General features: G+C 41.8%; 1 protein-coding gene across 1 annotated transcript in view; it reads right to left on the minus strand.

The window, feature by feature from the left end:
* kif19 (kinesin family member 19) overlaps window positions 1-14,075 on the minus strand; it is a gene marked incomplete at both ends in the record, with an annotated part of 182,634 nt that overhangs the window by 40,794 nt on the left and 127,765 nt on the right. The window contains 3 exons of the mRNA XM_084330652.1: window positions 2,114-2,236; window positions 3,067-3,213; window positions 13,094-13,291. Coding sequence (XP_084186778.1) covers window positions 2,114-2,236; window positions 3,067-3,213; window positions 13,094-13,291 — 468 coding nt within the window. The remainder of the gene's footprint in view (window positions 1-2,113; window positions 2,237-3,066; window positions 3,214-13,093; window positions 13,292-14,075) is intronic.

Genomic DNA, 14,075 nt, shown 5'->3' on the forward strand with positions numbered 1-14,075 from the left:
AGATCAGTAGAAACATATGAGTCTTTTAAAAAACAGCTAAAAACGCTACTGTTCAGACAGGCGTTTGGCTAGTTTTATTTTGTATTATATCTCTGGTTGGTGTGTTTTATTGGTTCTATGTATTAATGATGTTGTTTGATGCTCTTAATTTATTTTGATTGGAAAGCACTTTGTGATCCTGTATCTAGAAAGGTGCTATATAAATAACATTTACTTACTTACTTACTTACTTACTTACTTACTTACTTACTTACTTACTTACTACTTACTTACTTACTTACTTACTTACTTACTTACTTACTTACTTACTTACTTACTTACTTACTTACTTAAGTAAAAGTAAAAGTACCCAGATAAATGAGTACTCTGGTAAAAGTAAAAGTCTTCCATTCAAATTCTAAGTAAAGGTAGAGAAGTATTTGCTATTGAATGTACTTAAGTATCTAAAGTAAAAGTATGCATTCTACATGATGTTTGTGTATTCCAGTGCTTGGGAGCATTCAATCCTCAATCCATTGACCTCTATAGGCAGTGTTGCGATGCTCATATCAACACTGGCTGCACGCACGCTAATGACGCCACATGCACGTGCGCTCCCAGGCGTGTGCGCGCGCTCCCGCGCATGCGCATAAATGTTCCCTCGCATAAGGACAGACTAAAAACAATGCCTAATTGCCTCTACGAATGGAATGTAACACCTGACGACCGGCGCTATTGATATGCAAAGTAGCCAGGTGTGTACTGCGAGTTGGCGCATCAGTCGAGTGCAGCGCATTCCTGTGTGCACGCGCGTGCACATCCGTGCGTGTGCGTGCACGCGCTTCTGCTCACAAAACTTTGGTTGCACGGAGTGAAATCTCGTCCCATGAGCAACGCATCTCTGTCTATAGGTTATGTTAAAGTGGTATATGGTCCAGTTATGCTGCTCTGATTAAAGGTTATGTTAAAGTGGTATGTGGTCCAGTTATGCTTTTATTTTTATTATTTCTTTTGCATTACATCAGATACCAGGTAAGGACTCTATATATAAAATCTTGCGTTGATCTGATATTTCTTTCTACCCCCGATCAAAGCTGTCTGTGTGTGTGTGTGTGGCTGTTTACCGTTGAGTGCAGGAGGTGGCGGGGGGAGCGCCGCGCTACGAGGACCATTTCATATATGCACGAGGAAGGATAATAATGATAATCTAGTGTTGATTTCAGGAAGATTCGATAATCAGGCGAAAAATGACAACGTGTTACTGTTTAGTGTATTCCACTAAAGGGCTATTATCAGTTATTTTCCTGGGATTACTAAGAATAACCAAAAATATACTCATATTCAAAACGGTATAAAACGGAAATGTACGGATGAAAAAACAATCTGTTTTGTGCATGTTGACTGGAAGCAACTCACTGACAATCGACGGGTGTATTAGAGCCATAGCTATAATATAAGATATATTTTAAGCACTCGCAAATCTCGCAGTCTCCCCATTGATTAAAGCGGTGGCGTTCTAGCGCCCCCCCTGGCTCATTAAGCGTTGGCGCTGAATGAGTTAAAGGTCATGTTAAAGTGGTTTGTTGTCCGGTTATGCTGCTCTGATTAAAGGTTATGTTAAAGTGGTATGTGGTCCAGTTAAGCTGCTCTGATTACGTCCTCTTGAAGTTGACAGGCTTCAAATGTGAAAGTATATAATCTTCATAAATGTTTTGTCATGTTTTCTATGCAAAATATTTTTCTTCAAAGTAACTAGTAACTGATGGGTTCAGATAAATGTAGTGGAGTAAAAAGTACAAGATTTCCTTTGAAATGTAGTGGAGTAACAGTATAAAGTTCCCTAAAATGGAAATATTCACATAAAGTACAAATAGCTCGAAATTGTACAGTACTTGAGTAAAAATAGTTACTTCCTACCACTGGAACTCTCACATTTCTAAGTTTAACAGCATCGTTTTACCTATAACCTATGAGCTGAAGGACAATTCTATAAATTATGCAAAACACAATCATTTCTAATGACATATTATTTGTAATTCTATTCAATATGTCAGTGTATCACATTATGGTTTATTTGCTTATTGTTGTATCCGAGGATCAGAACAACAGACGGATGAGACAAAAAGGGACTCACCCGCGTGCGAATGCTCTTGGCGCGATCCGCGTACGTCAGTGTGTTCCGGGACTCTTCGAAGGCCAGGGAGGCGGGGCTTATGTGGGCTATCATCACCGTACGGCTGTTACCGCCCAGCGAGTCCTGGCAACGAGACACAGTGACAATGATCAAGCGTTGTGATTGATTGATTGATTGAAAACTTTATTAACAGATTGCAGAATGGGTACAGTACAGTACGGCTCAATACTAACAACTGCTAAGAGGATTAAGACCAGAAAAATACTGTAAGAAGTACAGTGTAAGAAGTACAGTAAGAAGTACAGTAAGGATTATGACCAAGTAGTACCCATCGCATGGAATCAAATATAATACAAAAGCAATGATTGGACCATGTTCAAATGTTGTCCTTCACTATAGGGAGGTGTAGTGGTTACGTCATTGTTGTTTTCCGGCGCGGTCCACCTTGCTTGAAATTGCAATGTATTTCCAATGGACACATTTCTAAATCGTCTTGTTTAAAACAATAAAGCATGAACATTGGCATGGTGTACCTTTCTGTTTGTATTCATCCACAATCTATAGCTCAACATGAAACAATTCGCAAATGAATCGTAAAATAATTACGTATAATTTTATTTCAACCAAAAATGTTAGTGATAGAAGGGAACTCATTTTGTGCAAAAATGGAAAGCATGCCAATGTTCATGAGGCAGAATTATTACAATAGCCAATAATACATTTTCCCAATGATAAATCCCTATACAGGTGGACCGCGCGGGAAACTAAAGTGACGTCATGCTTTATTTGTTTTAAACAAGACGATTTAGAAATGTGTCCATTGGAAATACGTCGCAATTTCAAGCGAGGTGGACCGGCCGGAAACAACAATGCCGTAACCACTACACCTCCCTATATCAGCCACATATATGGTGAGGGTGGTGAGGAGGGATGTCCCTCGCTGGTTGCCGTACCTTCAGCAGACGCGTCAGCTTGCTGTCCCTGTAGTTGATGTACTTGTTGCCGTTCTTGTCACTCAGAGCGTTGATGCAGTTTCCCAGAGCCAGGAGGGAGCGGTTGATGTGAGCCCCCTCTTTCAACCTCTGACCCCTGTTCTGAGTCTGAGAGAGAGAGAGAGAGAGAGAGAGAGAGAGAGAGAGAGAGAGAGAGAGAGAGAGAGAGAGAGGGGGAGAGAGAGAGAGAGAGAAAATAAAAAAAGACAAACAGCAATATAGAGATAGAAAAGAAAAAAAAGAGACAGCGTCATAGAGAGAGAGGAGAGAGAGAGAGGGAGAGAGAAAAGGATAAATAGAGGAGGGGAGAGGAAAGCAAAAGAGAGAGAGAGGGAAGGAGAGGGAAATGGAGAGTGAAATGTTGTTATCTCTACATACTGTAATGATGTACACAGTATGACACTTTGCTGTCAATAACAAAAACAAATGAGCAAATGTACTATGTTGTATGTATGTGTATATGTTGGTATAAAATAGAAGAAAAGCTAAAGTCAGGGTTTCAAGTTAGGAAGTGCCCAATTTGCTAATAGACCTGTTGTATACGTCAGACTCAGTGTGCATGCGCATCAAGGGGGCAAAAGGAATGTAAACCTGGTCAGAACACCGGGCCAGAGTACAATATATTTGTATTTGTTAGCCATGCTAGCGAAACAATCAATCCATGCCAAAGCTACATATCGTTAGCCTCATAGCATAATTTTTAAATTTTTTGGCCAAATTGATATTTCTGCCTAACTCTACTCTCCTCACACTGCTGCACCACCCTGGCTTAGTGGCTGTGTCCTCAGCCAATCATTACATTGTTATGTTAAAAATCCCTTTCTGCCTAATTCACTCGTGTGACTTGTGCGAAAATTAGTTTTTTCTTCTTTTCCGAAAGTCTTGAAAAATGACTAAGGGCCCGTGTCGACCGGGGAAGTTTTATGAGTTGTCAGCTACTTTCTGTCATTCATTTCTATGCTACAGACGCGACAGGCGTGCTCCTTTTCCCAGCGCCGCGCCTCGCGTTTTAGCGCTCTCTGCGGCCAGCGTTTTTGGGCGTAGCGCTCCCAGCGCCTAAAGTTGAAACTAGTTCAACTTTTGGAGAGGAGCGGCGCTCATCAAGGTAACTTTTTTTGACCAATCAACATAGAGCAAGTGGCGGAGCCGCGGCAGTCGCAAGACTCAGGAAAACGCTCTGAGCATGCATATTTTTGCTTTTCAAAGCGGTCCGCCTTGAAAAAAACATCCCCGGTGGACACAAAGCCTTAGACAATTATGCTATGAGGCTAACGATATGTAAATGGTGAAAGACTCACACTCACAGCCATGCTGATTTAGCAAAATTACATCCAGCCGTTTTCGTTTTAAACAACTTTTAGTCAGGGGAGTGTCATGGTTTCTCCATTGAGCCCTGTCATACTTTTTTAGCGCAGCAGCTCGCGCAGGTAGGGGGCAACGTAGTCACGTGACTCAGTTGGTGTTGCTGATTGGCTCGAACACGGTATGTTTGTATACAGCGAACAGGTCTATTGAACAGTGAAACTCGAGACAATGTGTTCGCTTTCTTCACATCTTTTGCTTTGTAAAGGTACTGGATGCCTATCAGTACAGTAACTTGTTATTCATTAACAGTAATGATTGTATATTAACTTGATCCATTGAATAATTGAATAATTTATTCATTCATCCATTCATAACAGTCCTCCGTGGATGCAAGTTTCCACTTTGTTTATCCAGATGTAAAAATATACATCTGAATGAATTTGTGTAGTGTGATGTGTGCCGGGTGCCAGTGTATGGTAGCCATTGAGCCTGCGTAGCCCAAGGTTGGGTGGTGCTACCAGTGGTGGTGAAGGAGGCAATTTCCACCCTACATTGTAAAGCGCTTTGAGTGTCTAGAAAAGCGCTATATAAATGCAAGTAATTGTTATTATTATTATTGACAGTTTTCAGATTTTTACATTTCTCTTCACAAACGGGGGGGGGGGGGGCAAACGCCTCCAAAAACCACTGCCACTCTCGGCCACCAGATGGCTCTGCACCCTTCTTTTTCCCCCCTCTCTAAATATGTGACAGGTCTACAGCCCCCTTTTGACGACTTAACAACACATTCTACCAACTACCGTCCCCTCTCCCCGCCGCCTCCACTAATAGAGCCTTGTTTGTCACCGTTTCCTTTTTAGGAACGGAGGCAATACGCCCCGGACATCAGCAGAGTACGGCTGGTTAACCTTTCCAGCAGTAACCATGGAAGATAAGTGCCTTTGCTCTTCCCATTGAACAGGGGGGGGTGGTGAATGAAGGTTGTTCTCGCAGAGCGCGCAGGGGGGGGGCGTTGGGGGGTGGACATGACAGGTTTTATATAAACGGAAGCGACAAACCATTCATCACATGTGACTGGCGTGTCACAAGGTCGCTTAATTACAAAAAGGCAGAGCGATGAATTGAACGATCAAACTGTCATTATTATCCACACTCTCTCTGCAGTCAGAGAAAAAACGCCCCCCACGGGAATGAAGCAAAAACAAAACAGATGTGGGGGGAATTGTATCTCACATTCCTCTCACTGGATCATACTGTGTTGTCCGTTACAGTGTCTGGTGACGGGAGCCCAGTACCAAGTACAGATTGTTTGGAATAAAATACAATACAAAAGCAATGATTGGACCATGTTCTAATGTCGTCCTTCAGCCTGGTGTTAGTATATTATCTATACCCAGGATATCAGAAAGAGGACACGACAGCAGTGGTGGAAGAAGTACACAGTTCCTTTACTTCTAAAAGTAGAAATACCCAGAGAAATTAGTACTCTGGTAAGTGTAAAGGTACTCCATTCAAATTATACTTAAGTAAAAGTAGAGAAGTATTTGCTATTGAATGTACTTAAGTATCTAAAGTAAAAGTACACATTCTACATGACGTTTGTGTATCCATTGACCTCTATAGGTTAAAGTGGTATGTGGTCCAGTTATGCTCAGCAGCCGCCATCACCCCAGTCATCACACACATAATAAACCTCTCCATAAAAAAGGGACACGTCCCCAAGGACTTCAAAATTGCGAGAGTGACCCCTCTGCACAAAAAGGGCAGCAAATTAGACCCAGGCAACTACCGCCCTGTTTCTATTCTTACCTCCATCTCGAAAGTCATGGAGAAAATAGTCTACGAACAGGTCGAAAAGTACCTGGCGGAAAAAAATCTAATCTACGAATTCCAATCTGGCTTCAGAACATCCCACTCCACTGACACATGCCTTCTCTATTTGAACTACCACATCAAACAAGAGGTGGATGCGGGCAAATACTGCGGCATTGTCATGCTGGACCTACAAAAGGCCTTCGACACTGTCAATCACTCCATTCTGATTGACAAGCTAAAAGCAATTGGTTTTGATGGTTTATCAGTGAGCTGGATGCAATCCTACCTTGAGGGGAGATAACAGATGGTGGAGGTAAACGGTACTCTATCCCCCCCTCTCACAGTGAGCTGTGGTGTTCCACAAGGAAGCATACTAGGACCGCTACTGTTCCTAATTTATGCAAATGACATGTCGTCAGCTTGTGACTGCAACTTGTTCTTGTTCGCGGACGACTCAGCCCTGCTGGTCTCTGACAAGACCAAGTTACAGGTTGAAAAAACCCTCAGCTCTGAACTCGGCAGAATCTGCACCTGGCTCGCTGATAACAAACTATCATTACACCTGGGTAAAACAGAGTCCATTCTCTTCGGATCAAATAACAAACTCAGCAAGACCGACGGCTTCTCAGTTACAGTGGGTGACAATATTGTCACAAGGAAAGATGAAATTACATCTTTTACATACAAAATTACATACAAAATGGCATACAAGGTAATAAAAAAAGTCAACCAACAAACTAGATTCTTGTACCGGATCTCCTCTCTGGTAAACAAGAATACCCTGAAGACTCTGGCAGGAGCACTCATTCAAGGGTACTACGACTATGCTTGCACCTCATGGTACCAAAGCACCTCAAAGGCGCTAAAAACAAGATTACAAACATCACAAAACAAACTGGTCAGACTTCTACTTGACCTTACCCCTAGAACCCACCTCACCCCTGTCCACTTTGACAACCTAGGATGGCTTAGAGTAGATGACAAAGTACAGCAACTTGCAATGGGCCTGGTCTACAAGATACACTATGCGACTAAGGTACCCATGTACATGTCAAAATACTTCCCAAAGGTCAGTGAATACCACGACCACAACACCAGAGGAAGCTCAACAAATCATGTTAAACCCAGATTCGGCTCAAACAAGGGACTAAACACGTTTCGCAATTATGCCACATCAATATGGAACGCCCTACCCAAAGCTGTAAAGGAATGTGAATCCCTACCCACATTCAAAACCGCTCTTAAAGAGCACCTACGGGAGGCTGCAATTCGAAACTGGCCACCGTAAATGTCCAAACCCCCCCACCCCCTCCTAATAGACAGTCTCCTCCCCACCGCATGTATATATTCTCTCCCCACTGTATGTATATTTCTCTCCCACCCACCCACCCCCTCCTAATGTACAGTCTCCTCCCCACCGTATGTATATATTATCTCCCCGCCGTATGTATATTTATCTCCCACCCACCCACCCCCACCAAATGTACAGTCCCCTCCCCATCATATGTATATACTCTGTCAGGATCTATGCTGTATATTTGCATATCGTACATGTCACAAATGTAACAGTACTAAATACCTGTATGTCATGTATGTCCCTATGCCATAAATGTCATGTATGTTGGGCGGCTAGGTGGTGTAGTGGTCTAAGGCACTCGCCACCAGTGTGGAGACGCTAGGATTCGCGTGTTCGAATCCAGCTCTCCACATTGTTTTTCAGTTTGGCTGGTCGTCCGCAGTAATACACATTGGCCGTATTACGGGGAGGGAAAAACTGAAGGGTGGGGATCGAACGTTGTGAACAAGCGACTCCTACAAGTCGGTTGGTGCGCCTGCGCAGTAGAATCAGGAAGTGTCGGGGGCAGCGTGAGCCTCCCACGCGTTACTCCTCGACACTGAGGGATCGAGCTGCGCAGGTGAAAAGATGCGACTGCTGTTACCTCAAGTACCGGAGGGGACTTGTGCTATGTATGACTTAGTCCTCACTGCAGCCGGCTTGTGGGAGGCAAGAAACAGCGTTCGTGACAGGGGAGGGTTGAATTGGATGATACGAAATTGGGATGGGAGAAAATATAGAAAAATGGGAGAAAAAGTGGATCAAAAAAAAAAAATGTCATGTATGTTGTGTATGTCATAAATGTCACTATGAATTGAAAATGGGGGACCCTGATGTAAACAAGACAAACGTCTTTCTTTGGTCTGCGCCCCCTTAACAATTGTGTGTATTGAGCCGTACTGTATTGTACCTAGGGCTGTCGCCGACTAAGGATTTGGATGGTCGACTATGATTATTTATTTAATTTTTTTTTTTTATTATTATTATTATTTTTGTGTATCATTCCATTTGGGCTGTGGGGGGTGCTTAATGTCTGAAGGAGTCGACTGAAGGCTTCTTGCCCTCTGCAAAAGCATGCAATTGGTCCACTGATGGATACATCTTGATATTTGTCTAGTCTAGTGTGTTCATTAGATGGGTGAAATCCTCTTTTAGTGCCTCTGTGCCTGTTTTCGTAGGCAGTTAGCCTCTGGTATGCGTGCCATTAGCATTAGCCACGCTTCTAGGCCTCTTTTCTTTTGGAAAGAATGATACAAAAAAGAAAAAGAAAAAGAATATTATAATATATATATATATTTTTTTTTTACTATTCGACTAAGAGGTTGGTTAGTCGACTACGGCTCCTTTCGACCGATTAGTCGACTAATGGATTAATAGGGGTCAGCCCTACACCATTCTGCAATCTGTTAAATAAAGTTTTCATTCATTCATTCATTCATGCTGCTCTGATTAAAATGTTATGTTAAAGTGGTATGTGGTCTAGTTATGCTGCTCTGATTAAAGGTGATGTTAAAGTGGTATGTGGTCCAGTTATACTGCTCTGATTAAAGGTTATGTTAAAGTGGTATGTGGTCCAGTTATGCTGCTCTGATTATGTCCTCTTGAAGTTAACAGGCTTCAAATGTGAAAGTATTTAATCTTCATAAAAAAAATATTGGTAGCACTTTATAATAACACCCTGTTATAATACATTTATAAGGTATTTGTAGATAATGAACTAATCATGAACAAACCATTTATATACATTCATAAATGATTATTAAATCATTTATAACTATATTTGTATAACATTTACAAAGTATTTATAACGCATTAGTGGATAATGAACTAATCATGAACAAACCATTTATATACATTCATAAATGATTATTAAATCATTTATAACTATATTTGTATAACATTTACAGATTAGTTCTACATTATTTATAACTCATTATCACTTATCAATGTTTGTACTTAATTTGTTCATCATTAAATAATGTTGTTTAATGTGTAGTGACACATTTGTAGATGCTTTGAAAAATGGATATGAAAAAACGACTATACTGTATCTCCATTTATTTTTCATGTTCAACAAATGATTTGTTAAGACATTCATAAAACATCTATAAATCATTTGCAGATGCTATTGTGGGGGCCAATCTGAAGTGAAGCCTATTCATCATTAACAAATGTCTAATACAGTTAATTATTTGTTTACTTTTTCATCACATGTTACAAATGTTGTAGACAGCTTTCGGATACACCCTTCTTTGTGACATCAAACAGTGACAGAATTAGGACTAAAGATAAATGCAATTGTATTAACATATAAAATACATGTGCATGACATATAGTGTAACATGGGGGGGGGCACTAGGACCCAGGAGTACCCTGGCCAGGTAGAGTATCTAGAGAGGAAGTCTCACGAGAGTGAGACTTGACTTCACGTGTGTTGCCGTCTGTTTGAATGGAAGCACGATACATGCAGAACCAAGTTATCCGTGCTGCTCCTGCCCCACGCTTTTAATAAGGTATGAGCAGTTTTAAACACCTTTTTTGTTGGTAAATCTATTCCACCATTTCCGACCTACAAACAAGTACAACTCTTATATGTTGTGTAGACGTACTTGATGTGGTGGGCACTAACGTTACATTTGTTCCTAATGTGTGCTCAGTATATGATGATGACACGACACACAAGAGTAATAATTATTTGTATTTTCAGGCTGTATCGGCGCCTATACAGTCTGAAAATACAAATAATTATTACCCTTGTGTGTTGTGTCATCATCACATACCGCAATATACTGAGCACACATTAGGAACAAATGTAACGTTAGCGCCCACCACATCAAGTACGTCTACACAACATATAAGAGTTTTTGTAGGTCGGAAATGGTGGAATAGATTTACCAACAAAAAAGGTGTTTAAACTGCTCATACCTTATTAAAAGGGTGGGGCAGGAGCAGCACGGATAACTTGGTTCTGCATGTATCGTGCTTCCATTCAAACAGACAGCAACACACGTGAAGTCAAGTCTCACTCTCGTGAGACTTCCTCTCTAGATACTCTACCTGGCCAGGGTACTCCTGGGTCCTAGTGCCCCCCCATGTTACACTATATGTCATGCACATGTATTTTATATGTTAATACAATTGCATTTATCTGGGCTTGAACTATGACCTCTGCCAGTGGGTCTTAGACTTCCTGATGGGCAGACCCCAGGTGGTGAGAGCAGGCAACTGCACCTCCTCATCCATCACCCTCAACATAGTAGCCCCCCAGGGCTGTGTTCTGAGTCCCCTCCTCTACTCCCTGTACACACATGACTGTGTGGCTCAGCGGAACAACAACACAATCATCAAATTTGCTGACGACACAGTAGTGGTGGGCCTGATCTCTGCAAACGACAAGAGGGCCTACCTGGAAGAGGTCATGGTCCTGGCGGGATGGTGCCAGGAGAACAGCCTCTCCCTGAACGTCAGCAAAACAAAGGAGATGATTGTGGACTTTAGGAGGTCGGGGGTCAGGGACTACAGCCCCCTCAGCATCGACGGGGCACCGGTTGAGAGAGTGAAGTTTTAAGTACCTCGGAGCCCACATATCCGAGGACTTGACATGGACCACACACATTGACAGTGTTGTGAAGAAGGCACGACAACGCCTCTACTTCCTCAGGCGCCTAAGGAAGTTCCAAGTCAGTCAGAATATCCTTAAGAACTTCTACTCATGTACAATAGAGAGCATCCTGACTGGCAATATCACCTCCTGGTTTGGGAATAGCACCGCACAAGACCGAAGCAGACTACAGAGAGTGGCACGTTCAGCCGAACGAGCAATTGGAGGGGGGCTTCCCACTCTCCAGAACATTTACAACAAGCAATGCAGGGGTAAGGCTAAGAGAATTATCAAGGACTCCAGCCACCCAAACAACTGCCTCTTTGAACTGCTGCGGTCAGGCAAGCGATACCGGAGTCTCATGGCAAGCACAGAAAGACTCAGAAGAAGCTTCTATCCCCAGGCCATCAGGTTGCTCAACGAACAACAACACTATGCAACAACCATCAAATGCACTCACAACACACACATCCACACGCACACACTCACTTTAAACAAACAACACACTGCAGCACCCACTCTCCACACTTTAGAACACCTAAACACACTTTATATTTATTGGTAAAGGATTTGCACTACAACCCATACCTCAGTACACCTTACTGTAAATTGTACCTAAATTGTACCTCATCCCATTTCTGCTTTGCACTATATAGTATTGTATATTAGTATTGCATAGTATATTGTATATTGTATGGTAACTCAGTTACTTCTATTCTGCATCGAACATTGTACATATGTATATACTGAACACTGTGTCTACGTACGTGACTTCTATTTTTACTTCTATTTTTACATGCTATACTATTTTATTTCATACTTATCTCTTGTCTAGCACAGTCTCTGGAGCGTAACAGAAAGAAGCATTTTGTATAAAAGTATTCTGTACTTCTGTATGACAACTATTAAAGAAACTTGAAACTTGATCTTTAGTCCTAATTCTGTCACTGTTTGATGTCACAAAGAAGGGTGTATCCGAAAGCTGTCTACCACATTTGTAACATGTGATGAAAAAGTAAACAAATAATTAACTGTATTAGACATTTGTTAATGATGAATAGGTTTCACTTCAGATTGGCCCCCACAATAGCATCTGCAAATGATTTATAGATGTTTTATGAATGTCTTAACAAATTATTTGTTGAACATGAAAAATATCCATTTTCAAAGCATCTACAAATGTGTTACTACACATTAAACAACATTATTTAATGATGAACAAATCAAGTACAAACAATGTTGATAATGAGTTATAAATAATGTAGAACTAATCTGTAAATGTTATACAAATATAGTTATAAATGATTTAATAATCATTTATGAATGTATATAAATGGTTTGTTCATGATTAGTTCATTATCTACAAATACCTTATAAATGTATTATAACAGGGTGTTATTATAAAGTGCTACCCAAAATCCTTTTCTTCAAAGAACTGTGTCGTCCGTTACAGGGTCTGGTCCCTCTCGCCAGAGTGTGATCTAATCCGTTTGGGAACCGTGACGCTGCTTATGTTTTATTGCAGAACAGATGGAATAACACCTCACTCTCACATACAGGGGCCCTGTCATAAAATAATATAAAAGTGTAATCACTTCCTTTTGGGTGTTTTTTATTTTTTTTATCGTGTTCTACTTCATGGTTTGCATGACGTAATTATTATTTGGTTGTTTGTTTGGTGTGTGTTTTAATTATTAACCTTATCTCTTTGATGTGTGTATCGTCATCATCATTTCTTGTTTTTGTTTATTTATTTATCTATTTTATCTAACTCACATTTTTATCCAACCACTCATCCACCCACACACCCACCCCCCCACACACACACCCACACCCACACACCCCCCACCACACCCACCCCCCCCACACACACACACACACACTCATCCACCCACACCCACCCACACCCACCCACCACCCCCACACTGTACCTGCGCTGCCCGCTCAGACCCGGCGAGGTCTATCATGAAGAGGCGTGCGAAGCGGACCTCCTGCAGCACCGCCTCCCTGCAGCGGCTCTGCTGTCTGACGGCCACCTGCAGCACGGCGTGGGAGCGTGACGACGTCTGGTTGGCCGCCGTGGGCTCCTGGGTGCGCTGCTTGTTGCCCCTCACCAGGAGCTCCATGATCTGAGGAGAGCGGGGAGAACCATAGATATATAAACACTAGCTGCTTGTTGCCCCTCACCAGGAGCTCCATGATCTGAGGAGAGCGGGGAGAGCCATAGATATATAGATATATAAACACTAGCTGCTTGTTGCCCCTCACCAGGAGCTCCATGATCTGAGGAGAGCGGGGAGAACCATAGATATATAGATAATATAAACACTAGCTGCTTGTTGGCCCTCACCAGGATCTCCATGATCTGAGGGCGGGGGGAGAACCATAGATATATATATATATATAAACTAGAGGTGGGCATAGATTTTCTTTTTTTAAATCTAGATTAATCTATCTGCAATCCTGGAGTTAATCTAGATTAATCTAGATTAAAATGGCTCATTTGAAGTCTGCCGAAGGCATTCAAAAAATGTGTGTCCTACGCAGTGTTGTGCTAGTTACTGAAAAATAGTTACTAGTTACTTCATTTCAAAAGTAACTCAGTTACTGTACTTACACCCAAAAGTAATGCGTTACTGTGAAAAGTAACTATTTAGTTACTTTAAAAAAAAAGTATTGCTCCCATTGATGCCCTTACAGATTCTTACAGTCAACATCTGTTGATCATTTTGACAGTTTCCACTAATCTCTCTTGCTCTGTCTTTCATTATCCCCCATTTCTTCCTCACTTCCTCCCTCACACACACAGAGAGAGAGAGAGAGAGAGAGAGAGAGAGAGAGAGAGAGAGAGAGAGAGAGAGAGAGAGAGAGAGAGAGAGAGAGAGAGAGAGAGAGAGAGAGAGAGAGAGAGAG

This window comes from Notolepis coatsorum, assembly GCF_963971535.1.
Source record: "Notolepis coatsorum genome assembly, chromosome: 15".
NCBI lineage: Eukaryota > Metazoa > Chordata > Actinopteri > Aulopiformes > Paralepididae > Notolepis > Notolepis coatsorum.